Raw genomic sequence first — 13,978 nt, 5'->3', positions numbered from 1 at the left:
TTACACAGTGGGGTGATTTCATTGCCAGCTTTAATAACATCATACTTTATCCATTCGACGTAACTGATAAGCATGAATATGTGATCAGAACACGTTTATCTGGTTTAGATATTAATAAATTTAACCTAGTTTTACAAGGAAACCCAAATATGTTTTGAGTTTTATATAAATTTAAAGCTGAGATAGGAAGACTGAATTATTTTAGGAGACCAAAAACGCCTTAATTTCAAGTAATAGTTTTTTTTTTCAAAACACATGGATGCTGTAAGAAGACGCAAATTCACTTGAGTACATGCAGGAATTCCAGGAATCACAAGGGACGCATTAGCGTCACCTTCCATACTCATGTCGAAATGATAATTCAAAAATTAGTAAATAATCCATACGGTCAGGGGATGTTCCCTGAAGGTAGAAGTAAAACCAGCTCTGAGGGCGAGAGAAAGCCCTCTCACCCAGATGAATTATCCATTATGCAGGCAGAAATCTGGTCTCACAGGAGACACGAAGGACACCGATGATCCATCTCACTCAAGCACCAACACCTTAATGGTGGTCCTCGCCCACTAGATGAGGTAGACAGAGCTCACAAGATCAAGAGCTCTAATTGGTTAAGGGGAGGAGCATTGCAGTACGAACTCTCCGTAGAGTGAGCAGCACATACAAGGAACTTTTCATGCCTTAAGCATAAATAATGATATCGAGCGCTAGACTTGGGGAATATATGAATAAAATAAAACATGAAATGACTAGGAAAAGTAAGGAAAGGTGATTTGAAAAAAATGAGGATTATAGGACACGAATTTCAAGGGCGATTCGACCACAACTATAACTTTAGGGGAGAAGGTAAATGAACACGACACAACTGTGTCAAGGTTTGTTAAACATGCTCGACTTAACATGTGGTATGTGGTCGAAATAGAGTTATCACTTTCACAGAATGTGTTATTTGTGTACGACGATAATCAATTAATCAATTAGAATTAAAGGTTACCATCCGAAGATCTGACAGAAAACAATAATCACTACCATTAGGTGGATTATCGCCTCAAATTGCTAATACGTGATCGGTAAGCATAAATTAATTTATTATTATCCTTACACATAAGCAATGTGACTAAGACGTGCTCCAAAATTACACTGCTGTGTTCCCAAGACACAAGCTTCAAAATCACTATAATTTTATCCCACACGATCACCAATATTCCAGGCAAATTCATAACGTAGACCACTCTAAATATAATTTCCAAGAATAATCACTTACTATTTATTGCTTACGACCATTAATTTAATGTTTAATCCGATCTCGTAACTGGAGTTTGTTGTTATTATTATTAATGATTATTAAGTCTATCAACAATCTTGAAATTAATCTGAAAAACCAGGTAACACAATCCTAACTGTCGGACAATGCATAGATGAAACTCAATTCAATTTTAATAAAATATAACTATATCCAATTCCATCTCACAGTATCTCAAAATGTCACAATTGTAAGTTAAATCCAATATTAATCGAGAGGTCAATTTTTTTGGTATGACTTTAAATATAGGCATAAGATTGAAAAATCATTCAGAAGATGAACTACATTAAACTACACTAATAGAGTTAACACATTAACACCACGAACCTACTGCGCTGGCGTAGCAGGGGGAGAGGTGATACTCCCACGTGGCACGTCCCAAATGGCGGATGGAGGGGTCCTAACCACCTTGCCTTGCCTATGCTTAGTACCCACTATGTGAGGAACGCCATGGGATAGTGTGAGTTCCTGTGGTTAGTTCACTGATGTGAGGAACGCCATAAGTTTGTGTTGCCTGTATAGGTTTGCGTTGGTTGTAAATAGCGCCGCAATGTGCGAAATACCATAGGTCTGTGTTACACATGCACATTACATTACCTGTGAATAGTACCATAATGTGTGGAATACCACGAGTCTACGCTACTTTTGATTAGTACCGCAACATGACAAATAGCATGATTCTACTTTCCTAGCGATAGGTTCCGTTATGAGGTGCCGATGACCTGGATTTTGGACCTGTTTCGACTACAAGCATCATCGACTCCGTATTGTGCTTTAGAAGCAGTCCCTTGGTCAGTAATACTATGGTTTAATGCTAGTTTCTGGGAATGTGGGGCATTGCGGGTCGGATCCACTTATTGTAATAACTTCATCCATTCATTCTTCGTCCTCACATTTTCAAATTCTGGTCAGTGGAGGATTATGGATTTTTAAATTGTCATAACATTTCGTCTCATTTTGTACCATTAGTTGCCGATGACATAGATGTTAGGTCCATTTAAACAAGCATCATCATCACACATGTAACAAGTCTACCTTGTCCCTACTAAGATTGGAAGTGTGAAATATGACTGAATACTGCAAAATTAATAGAACTACTGGCTAAAGAAGATAGATCTACTTTCTACACAGATGAACAGATAGATTTAAAAAAGATGGTACTTAAATTTTAGGATGGGGTTCGATTCCTGTCCGGTGTCTTCAATATTCCAGTGCGTCCATCACGTTCATCCTCTAGAATTGCCTTACACGCTTAGCAGGGAAGTTGACATCCCATGATGAAGATGATGTTCCGCTTGACATTGTAGAGTGCATCTTGAAGTTGGCGACGATATCCGGTGGATTGTAGTCTTCTTCACATTTAAGGTTGAAATTAGCTGTAACTGACAATATAAATGTTAGAGGGTGCACAAACCAGGCGAGACTCTACCAAATCGTTGAATATCACACTTAACTTAGATTCGATGCTTGTAGATCTATCCACACGGCAATATTCGATTGGAGTAAATTAATAACCAAAATAGCAGAGCGAGCTGATGTCCTTAAAATCAGGGTAGAATGAGCATCGCAGAATAAGACGTAGTCCAGGCAGAAAATCAGATACCAGGAAGAGAATGATTTAATGTGAGCTTAAGGTTTTATAGCCTTCGGCTCGGAGGTGTGTCTTTTATTGTAGCAGGTTATTGGTTCGCACTGGTCTACATTTATTGGCTGGGACTATTCCGGAACCTTGTGGAGAGCGATCGGGCGTGCACAGGTGCAGAGCTTACCCTTGAGAAATCCAGTTTGGCACGTGATTCTCATGCTGCCTCGATAGAAAGGTGGGCGAGCTGATCAATACATTTGCCTTGCTGAAAATTATCAAGCCACTTATTACATGTTGGCACAGCTCGCCGATAATAAATGATGCTGGCTCGTAAATACAGGTTAATTAACCACCAAATTTTATGGGTACAGTATCAATAGAAGAATCAATTAAAATTTTAGAAAATCACCACAGAAAATAAACAAAATAACCTTCTAATAACAACCTTACACCAAAACAGTTTTACATTCACAGATAAAATCTATTATACAAAATAAGAGTTAACCATGGGCTCACTTATCAGGAATAATAGCAAACATACTCTTAAATAACCTTGAAAACAATTTAACCAACCAGCTATCTAAAGGGATCTTACACTGGAACAGATTCGTAGATAAAGTAATAAGCATATGTGATTACACTGCAAACAGCAGTTATTAAACACAGTCAATTCATTACACAGATCAATCAAGTTTAGATTGCAATGGAATTATAAACTAATAAGAAAACACAATTTTTAGACATCACAATCAGTAGAAATAATCAAAATCTGTCATACAAAATATACAGGAAAACCACTCAGACGTCGCACAGAATAGAAAACTAATCCAACTACCCAAACATGCACAAATTAGCAGGGCCGAGTGTAATATCCATCTAGAGTAATATCCATGCCAATGAGCACAACAGACAAAAACAAAATACAGATAAAAAAACAAATCATGAAAGAAAACATCCACCTAACACAAATCAGGAGTTTATGAACTAAAATGTCAACCAAACTCCAGTGCCACAAATACAAACCAAGCAAAATGTAAATTCTACACTAGATATTATTATTATTATTATTATTATTATTATTATTATTATTATTATTATTATTATTATTATTATTATTATTATTATTTTATTATTTTATTATTATTATTATTATTATTATTGTTATTATTATTGAATATCCAGTTACAAACCCCATTTTACAAGTAGAATATTAGGTCTATAGATAGTGAGACTAAGTTACTACATGCCAATTGCATTTAAAATTGAGATGACTTATAAATGAGGTGGTGAAATTTAACAAACACTTTATAACAGCATCTTCTCTGAAATACCATAGTGAGAGGTGCTTGGTATTCAATATTACACATGTTTGAATGCATTAATAATTAATATATACTCCTGTGCACACAAATACTGTTAGATACAATCAACATTCAGCATTTGGAGCACATATGACAGCTCATATCATTTCACAGACATCAATGCAGATCCAAAAATAGTACACATCAAAAATAAAAGCAAATCATTAACAAAAAGGAGGCAATATATACACATCACAAAAAATGTCAACCTAAGCAACCTCCCAAAAATGCACAAATACTTGTGTCCCATCAGATCAATTGCAAATTTCAAAGATGCATTAAGTTACAATGCAAATAAACTACTCAACCAAATACTAAAAGAAAAAAATCTATCAAAGAAGACAGGTCTATTAAAAACACCCTACAACTAACTAAAGAACTGGCATTCTTCTTTAATTAGTAAATTTTTTTATATCTCCTCTTAATTTCTTGATAATTCCTGTTAAATTTTTCCTTTTAGATCTCTGTTCCATTTTTGCCTTGCTTTCTTTTTCCTTTCAAAACTTCCTTCACTATCTCCCTTACTCTTGCAGATGTTCTAATGCAGGTGTTCTCTGCACAGCTTACAAGTGTCTTTAAATTTGGACCTTTCCACACTTCTGAATTCCACTCCTGGGATTTGTTGTTTCAGTATCTCTTGTACATTTTCAGTCAGAAATCACCCCATGAAATTTGTCAATGGACTTAAAACTCACACTTATATTACGTAAAAAATATAAAGAAATACAATTAATTAGAAAGAATGCGAGTGGGGACACTTGTTGAAAGTGCCAAAAGGTTGATTTGTGGGCATTCTTTCCAATTCATTATTGCTTGTTTGGATTGAATCATGAAATATTTTAGGATATGGTCATGAAAGTCATGAAAAATGATTTGCTCAAATCTTTAAGCATCCTTTTATAATTAAGCCTGCACACAATTCTTGGTACATTTTAAATCAGATTTTGCATTTATTATAAACAAAAGCAATAAGCCTTGGTAGTTTTCTCTTATGTAATATGTTACCACATCCAAACTAATATTCTCATTTTTCTCTCTGTAGTGTGCAAACGGTGGCAGGCAACAGCTTTGAGTATGTGGGTGTATGAACAACATCTGGAAATCTCTTCTCTTTTTCCTCGTGGAAAGACCTTACCTAATTTCATTAGGCTTAATGGACTACTCCAAAGATGTGGGCCTAATCTGAGCAGCTTGGACCTAACATGCAAACCTCACGAGTTAAAAGGGAATGTCCTATCATTAGTAGGTAAGTATTTCAATATTTTCTATATTGTACCATAGAATAAACCATTATCATGGTCATGTGCCTTTTCCTAATTCTTCTTATATTAATCACCATGTTATCTTCCTTCTTATTCCTGAATTTGCATCTTGAACATGTAAATTTGTTCAGTCGATAGTTAGACAAGGTGGAAAGGCAACCTCAAAAGGAACAAGCCAGGCAGAGTAGCTCGATTGCATGCTGGTCCTCTGTGCTCTGATTGGTGGGTTGAATCCCAGCTCAGTTCGGTGGTATTTGAAGGTGCTCATATACATCAGCCTGGTGTCAGTAGATTTATGGGCAGGTAAGAGATCTTTGAGACACAGTTCTGAAACTTGGAATCTCCAAAAATGATAAAAGGAGTTAGTGTGACTTAAAGTCAATTTTATTATTAATATTATTAAAAGGAATAATTTGGAAGATCAGCAGTATTGACTATTTTCATTGAGGCAGATTTGAAAAGGAGGGTACTTTGGGAGGATTTGATAATGACATTTGTTGATTTAGATAAGGACTATGCTTGTCATCAGAGCAAAATTTTGGAGGAAGTTTTGTACAGAAGGTTATCAGAAAAGAATCTATGAAAATGGTGGAAGCAGTGTTTTTTTTCGTTAATTCCACAGTTGTCAAGATTTAAATGAAAACAAGGAAAAAGGATGGTTTGGGACAGGGAAGTTTGCCGTCACTTTTTCTGTTTATGATGGACAAAATTATGAGGGAGTGGTGATGTGAATATAGGGAGGTAGAAGCTTGGTAAGTATGACATGAAGTTGTTTAGTGTTAAAATTCGAGTATTGTAAAGAAAGGAATAGAATTAAGTAATATCATACTGTAGTAATGAGTAATTTATTGAACATTACAGGCTTTTCGCCCAAGTACATATTCCCAATACTAATTTCAAAAAAAAAAACAGAATGAACCACTAATACCAACAACACTAAACAATTATAAACATAATAAAATCACACTACTACACTACTACCTACAGTGTGGCCCCTCACATGGGCAGAAAACCAGACCCCATGTAAGGGGCACCCCTACATCTAACTTAACCCTATAATCCTACATTAACTTCGTGGCCCCCCTATAAATACTGTCCGCCCGTGTCATCCCCCCTGGTGAGAAAAGGAGCCACCCTCCCAGGGACGACACGCCCGGCCCTGCCACATGGGGCCCAAAAAGAAGACCCCACATACCCTAGCAGCTGACAATGCTAATTCCTCACCATTCCTTTTGCGGCAGGCCACATGTGGGCGGAAATCCAGCTCCTCATGTGCCCCGCCTCCCTTTCCTTTCTCGACAAATGTCTCAACCATTTTTTTCACTGCTGCATTGTCAACCCATGTCCTACCCTCTAATTAACACTTACAGACTCTCTACCACATACATTTGGGATAGGGCCGCCCTATCCCGTCCTCTTCCAGTTATGTCTTGCCCTCCACCCTCCCATTTTTCCCTAAACCTCTTAATTATACATTATTACTAATTTACATCTACAGTAGAACCTCGATAATTTGAAATCGGTTAATTCAAAATCCCGCCTAATTCGAAGAAGCTCTCGTTCCCGGAAACATGAGATAGAGTTTTGCATGTTATTTAAATTGTTTAATTTGAAATATGGATAATTCGTAATTCGAAGTACAATGTCGGCCCCATTACCGAAATTCAGACTTTTAATTCGAAACTGCCTTTACATTTTAAAACAATAGTATGTTACAGAGTAATTTCAACTCAAAATTTATCCACATCATAATAGAACTCGTGTTCCGGAACGTGGAGGGGTAGCTTTCCGCACTTACACTCACTTCGCTGGGTCTACAGTGCGCTTCATGATTGCTAAGTTGAATGAAATCGGAATTATTTTGTATTCAACCTTTATGAACGCCGTAATATCACGCAACAGGCAGTGTGCGGAAAACAGAATCCGCGAACACTGGCGTTGCTGACAGTTGATGAAAAAGCGTGGCTCATATAATAAATTCGTAGGCACCGAACAATATTGTTATTGCCGATGAAACTGCATTGCTTTATTTTGGGTTTTAAAGGAGAAAGTGCCAGCTGGAGAATCGTACAAAGGTGGGGGGTGCGGGTCATTGTAGTACGTTGCAATTGCAATGCACATGGAAGCGAGAAACTTTATCCCCTCGTCATAGAAAAGTTTGATAAGCCACAATGTTTTAAGGACGTCGGGTACTTTCCATGCCAGTACAAAGTATCTAAAAATGCAAACAACCGGGCGAGTTGGCCGTGCGCGTAGAGGCGCGCGGCTGTGAGCTTGCATCCGGGAGATAGTAGGTTCGAATCCCACTATCGGCAGCCCTGAAAATGGTTTTCCGTGGTTTCCCATTTTTATACCAGGCAAATGCTGGGGCTGTACCTTAATTAAGGCCACGGCCACTTCCTTCCAACTCCTAGGCCTTTCCTATCCCATCGTCGCCATAAGACCTATCTGTGTCGGTGCGACGTAAAGCCCATAGCAAAAAAAAAAAAAAAAAGATGCAAACAGTACATATATCCAAAAAATAATGCATTTGCTCAGGGGAACCAGCATAATTTATCCTTGTCATTGAATTGTGTGATCTTTTTCCTTTCATTGCGTGAGGTTATGTTTGACTGTGATTTATCCAAGTGCATTACCTGAACATTGTAAATGCACCTTGTTGGATACATTTCGGAAATAGTTTTTTCCATGGCATTTGAAAGGTTTAAACTGTGAATCGAGGTGATTGCATGTATTAATAGGTCTTAGAATACTTTGTGACACGGCAAGTGTTTACATTTCCGTAGTATGAGAGAAGTGCCATGGCGGGAAATCGTACAAGGATAGAGTCATAGGAAAGTTCAATTTTAAGGGCATCGGGTACTTTCTGTGTAAATACAAGGCATCTAAAATGCATACAGTATAGTACTCCAATGAATAAAGCACTTGCACATGGGAGCCAGCATAGATTTCTCCTCGTGTTTGAATCATGCTTTTTTTTTTCTTTCGTTGCGTGAGGTTTTATTTGCCAGTGAGATATCCAAGTGCATTATTTGAATACTGTAAATGCACCTTTTTGGATACATTTTGGAAATAGTTCTGTTTTCATGACATTTGAAAGGTATAAACTGTGAATCAAGGTTAACTGCATGCAGTAATGGGCCTTAGAATATTTCGTAACGCGGCAAGGGTTGGTACTTCTGAATTGCGAATTGGCGGTTAATTCGAAATCACTTAATTCGAAGTCGATTTTTGAGTCCCGATGACTTCGAATTAACAAGGTTTTACTGTACTCACACTATATAACCTCTCACTACTAAAGGAAAGTCTAGCATTCCATCACTCTCTTTTCAACTTGAATTAGCCCCCAGGGCTCATGTGCCTTTTTTTCTTTCTTTTTTTTTTCTTCACATAATCGTTTGACTGGACATAAATACTTATTGAAGTCCTCTCCCCTTTCCCATTCTAGAATCACCCACCATAAGATTTTTTGTTCATCCCCTTGTTCTAATAACTCTCTCTTGGTCTTACTCAAAAGTTTACCTCTTACTTGTTCTGTATCTTTGCATCTACCTATTAAGTGTAGGTCGTTACTCATTTTCCCACATAACATACATAGGGACTTACCCTTAATCTACCCCTTATTCTTATATAAACCCATAAGCCACCACAGTAAGCCATCTCTCTTCAATCTATCTACATTCTGAATATTTAACACTGTCACTTGCACTGTCACTAAGTGATCCTCTATTACTACTTTCTTCTAACAGCCTGTCTTCGAATAACACTTTTTTTCTTACAATTTGCTTTATGTCGCACTGACACAGATAGGTCTCATGGCGACGATGGGACAGGAAGGGGCTAGGAGTGGGAAGGCATCGGCCGTGGCCTTAATAAAGGTACAGCCCCAGCATTTGCCTGGTGTGAAAATGGGAAATCACGGAAAACCGTCTTCAGGGCTGCCGACAGTGGGGTTCGAACCCACTATCTCCCGAACACTGGATACTGGTCGCACTTAAGCGACTGCAGCTATCGAGCTAGGTTTGAATATCTCTAATACTCCTTATAGGCACTCTCTGACCCGTAGTATCCCTCTTATTCCAGACCTCTTCCCATATGTACCACATCCCCACCCTCTCCACGTATAGTATAATTTTTGCTAGCCAGCACCCCTCATACATGCTTTTCTTTTGTTGTTCGTATGCAGCCTGTAGCACCTCCCCTCCCTCACCTCTTTTCAAATGCATCCAATATTTGATTACTCTCTTAACACATCCCACCTCTATTTCTTCCCCGCACATTAATACGACCTCAGCATTCGCTGTACACTGCGGCAATCTCATTACCGCCTTAGCAGATTTACTCATAATTTGTCCTAGTATAACCCTCTTTTTCTCCAGATCCCATACTTCAGCCCCATACATTACTCTACTTAATACTATTGGCCTTAAAACTAATCTCAAAGTTTTGTAACTTATTCCCAAGAATTTTGCCACTAAAATTTTGACTACTCCTAGGGCTGCCACCCCCTTCCACTTTGCTCTCTTTATTTGGTCATCCCTCTTCTGTTTAAAAACACTCCTAGATATCTTCTGCTATCTTCTCGCCCTGGACCACCCATTTCATTTAATTTTTTCTCACTTTATGTTTCTGCATTACTATCATCTTAGATTTATTCTCATTAATTTTCAGAGCCCATTTCTCGGCATATTCCAACACCGCATTTAGACTTAGCTGCATCCCACCCCCAGTTAGTCAACAAAAGCATGTCGTCCGCAGAGATCAGTCCTGGAAGCTCTATCTCATTTAGAACTGGCACCACCCAGTTATTTCCCCCATGTCCATTCAAAATGTTGTTAATGAATAAAATAATATCAGGGATAATTTACAACCCTGTTTTAAAGCCATCTTGCAGTCTATCGGGCTACTGAATGTATTTTACTGCAGTTTAACACAGAACCTGGCCTTCTTATATATTGCCTCCATTGCACGGATCATCTTCCCAGAAACCCCCAACCTATCTAATTTTTCTACTAACGCTCTTCTGCTTACCATGTCAAACACTTTTTCAAAATCTATTGCCACCACATATACTTTACCTCTTCCCATACTCATGTATTTTTCTAAAATAATCTTCACTATGATTATATTGTCTGACGTCTGTTTTCCCCTTCCTAAAAAACCTAGCTGGAAAGCTGACAATACCGAATTTTCTTCTGCCCGGTCCTTTAATCTGTTTGCTAAAACTCCTGTGTAAATCTTGATTAGCGAGCCTAATAAAGTTATCCCTCTGTAATTACTCAGAATGTTTTTATTCCCTTGGGCATATTATCCCTGTCTCCCATTCCTTTGGGTATTTACCACCATCGAAGATCCTATTAAATAACTTAACTATGCCTTCTATCATCTGTCCAAAATTAATTATTCCAAAACCTGTTGTTAATACCATTACATCCCCTCGCTGACCTGTCCCTAATTTGCCTATCACTTTCAGTACTTTTGAAATTCCTTTGTCCATTTCAAATATCGATATCTCTATATCTCTCCATACAACATTTTCCCCCTCCCCCTATACCATTTCTCCTCCCCTCCAAGTAATTTGTGAAAATAGTTTACCCACTGATCGTACTCTATACTTGATTTCTCAAATCTCCTCCCATCCTTGTTAATTTTGTTTATTTCCTTTCATAATTTGATTCATCCTGCACTCCTTATTTATAGCTTCCGTTTGTTCTTTCATCCATAATTTCTTCTTCTCCATAATTTCTCTTTTGTATCCTTTCTTTAAATTACAGAAAACCACTCATTCTGCACTCCCATAGCTTTTTCTATATTTTAGCACCCTCATAACCCTTTTTCATAATTCCTCACACTCCTTACTGTACCACCCTTCCTCCTCTCTCTCTGTTTCTCCTGCCTCTGTCTATCTGAGCTACCCTTATAAATACGAACTATTTTCAGTTGATTGTTGTTGGCAATATGGGTAGTATAGTGGTGCCATCTATATCTAGCTTGACTACGGTATTGAAGTGTTGCCGTTTCATCTGTCGTCGCTAGCACGTGGTCGGGTGTGATTTGCGCGTTTGTGAAAGTTTTGTTTTCTTTGTGAGATAATTGTGAATTTTTTTTTTAACGAATTCAGTGCGATATCGCGGAAACGACAACATAGTTATGAACCGTGAAGTGATAATCGTTTGCGCCGTGGAGTGACCCTTAATAGTCAGGCATTAGAATTAGTGCGGAGAAGTCATGAGTTTTACGAGAGGGAGAGGAAATTCGTACGCTTGTATAGCCGTCTCTCTGTTCCTGAAGATAAAGTTGTGGAATGCATACGTCAAACATTAGGGCTTTCAAAGCGTACTGCTATTCAGACAGGCGTTCGCCTCCAAGAACAGAACGAAAAAGGGACTGGGGAACATAGCAGTGGCGGAAACGGGGCTGATAGTAGGGACTTGTTTCACAGCACTCCGGGAAAGAAATGGATTAAGCTATCTCCTGTAACAGGAATTAATTCTTTCCAGGCTGATGCAATACGAAGACTTGTGTACGATTATTGCAGCTCAAAGTCCCTTCTGTCATTGTTATGGACAATGCACCTACCACTCCGTAATAATGGACAAGACCCCTTCTTCGAGCTCCCGTAAAGAACTGTTAGTGGAATGGCTGCAAGAAAGAAATATCCCAGCGCATATGTGTATGACTAAAAGTCGACAAGGTAGCGAACGAACAAGGGCACGAGGTTATTCGGTTGCCGCCGTACCACTGTCGCTTCAACCTCATGGAGTTGGTACCGGTACGGTATGGGATAAAATAAAACATAACGTACGCATTAATAACTCCTTCACAATTACTGAAGTGGAAGGATTGTTCCGGGAGAGTATTGCTCGAATAGATGCGGCTTTTGTGGAGGAAAAAAGTCATGTTGCAACATTCATTAACTCACCAATGGCAATACATGGCATCAACAGTGACTGTCAGGATCTGATGATCTGCCTAGACGATGATGACAATAACAACGAAGGCGACGGTAGTGATAGCCATGATCTGGAGTGTATCGAGCCTCTACCTGTATGAATAAGGTATGAAAGTACGGTTTCTGAATTTTCGTAAATTTTATAGATTTTACTTGAAACCTTTTGTGCTAGCACCGGTGTATATTATTCGAACATATATTGGTGTATTTAAAGTGAGATTCTTCTCGGCCGATTTCTTCCGTATTTTCTAACATCGCGATAGTAAGAACTTCGTAGTATATGTATCTCATATTATTTTGTGTGATGAAATATTTTATTGTAAACTTAATCGGTGTGTTCAAAGTTAGATTTTTGTCGGCCGATTTAATTTGTACTGTGTATCATCGCGATGACATTAAAAGAATTTCTCCCATGTTTTTAAGAACTCGCGTGTCGTGCAATCAGCTGTTGTTGCGGCGGCAACATCGCTTCGTGTGCCACTGCAATGTGACCAACATTGCGCGCAGCTGTCAAGTGCAACCTTACGCCGGCCCACCTTTAGGCTTCTAACTGCTCGATAATGTTATGAGAAATATGTTGGGTGGAAGGAAAAGAGGAATACAATCGGGAATAGACTGGAAGATTTAGAATTTGCAGATGATATTTGTCTTTTGTCTTCAAGAATTAGTGATATGAAACACAAGTTAGAAGGATTACAGAAGGAAGCAGAGGCTGCAGGACTCAATATAAATGTTGTTAAGACCAAGGAAATGAGAGTAAATGCTAAAATTGATGAAAGATTGTTTGTGGCAGGAGAAGAAATTGAAAAGGTTAATACATTTACCTACGTGGGAAGTGTAGTGACAAGAGGATGTGAGAGCCAGAATAAGGAAAGCAAATGGAGCCTTCTTACAGCTGTATACAGTATGGAAAAATGACAACATTTTAAGAAAAATGAAAATAAAAATTTTCAATACAAATGGTAAACCAGTCCTTCTATATGCTTGTGAAACTTGGAAGGTTACACGAACTATCACTAATCTCTTGCAGACTCTTTTTAAAACATTAGTGATCTGATGAATAGCCGGGCTGTTACACGTAAATGTGGTGTTGCTATTTTTCTTAGATTTCTCTGGGACTAGATTGGAAGATAGCCTAATTTTGATCTTATTCATTAACCAGTTGATTATATTTATTTTAAAGCCATTGGACTGAGCTAACTGTCTTATATAATTCAGTTCTATTTCCAAATTTCTTGGCAAAAGAGGAATTTTTAGTGCCCTGTATATTAGACTATGATAGGCGGCTAGTTTTTGGGTCTTAGGATGCAAGGATGAATCTTTAATAGTTATGGGTGAATGAGTAGGTTTCCTAAAAATTTGAAATTCAAAAGGGTTAATCAAGCACGTAACTGTTAAATCTAAAAAATTTAAAGTATTTTTGACCTCATCTTTGGTAAATTTGATATAAGTGTTATTCAAGCGCGTAACTGTTAAATCTAAAAAATTTAAAGATTTTTTTCCTCATCTTCTTTGGTA

The 13,978-nt window shown here is 38.0% G+C and overlaps 1 protein-coding gene across 3 annotated transcripts in view; it reads left to right on the top strand.

Moving 5' to 3' along the window:
• The window catches only part of LOC136857887 (F-box/LRR-repeat protein 20), a 201,344-nt gene that overhangs the window by 72,540 nt on the left and 114,826 nt on the right, over positions 1-13,978 (top strand). For all 3 annotated transcript variants that reach the window (XM_067136925.2, XM_067136924.2, XM_067136923.2), the window contains one exon: positions 5,289-5,492. In XM_067136925.2, the coding sequence (XP_066993026.1) occupies positions 5,289-5,492 (204 nt within the window). The remainder of the gene's footprint in view (positions 1-5,288; positions 5,493-13,978) is intronic.

The sequence above is a fragment of the Anabrus simplex genome, chromosome 1, assembly GCF_040414725.1.
Source record: "Anabrus simplex isolate iqAnaSimp1 chromosome 1, ASM4041472v1, whole genome shotgun sequence".
Classification (NCBI taxonomy): domain Eukaryota; kingdom Metazoa; phylum Arthropoda; class Insecta; order Orthoptera; family Tettigoniidae; genus Anabrus; species Anabrus simplex.
Note: the sequence above shows the minus strand (reverse complement) of the source record. Positions and strands in the feature narration are given on the sequence as shown.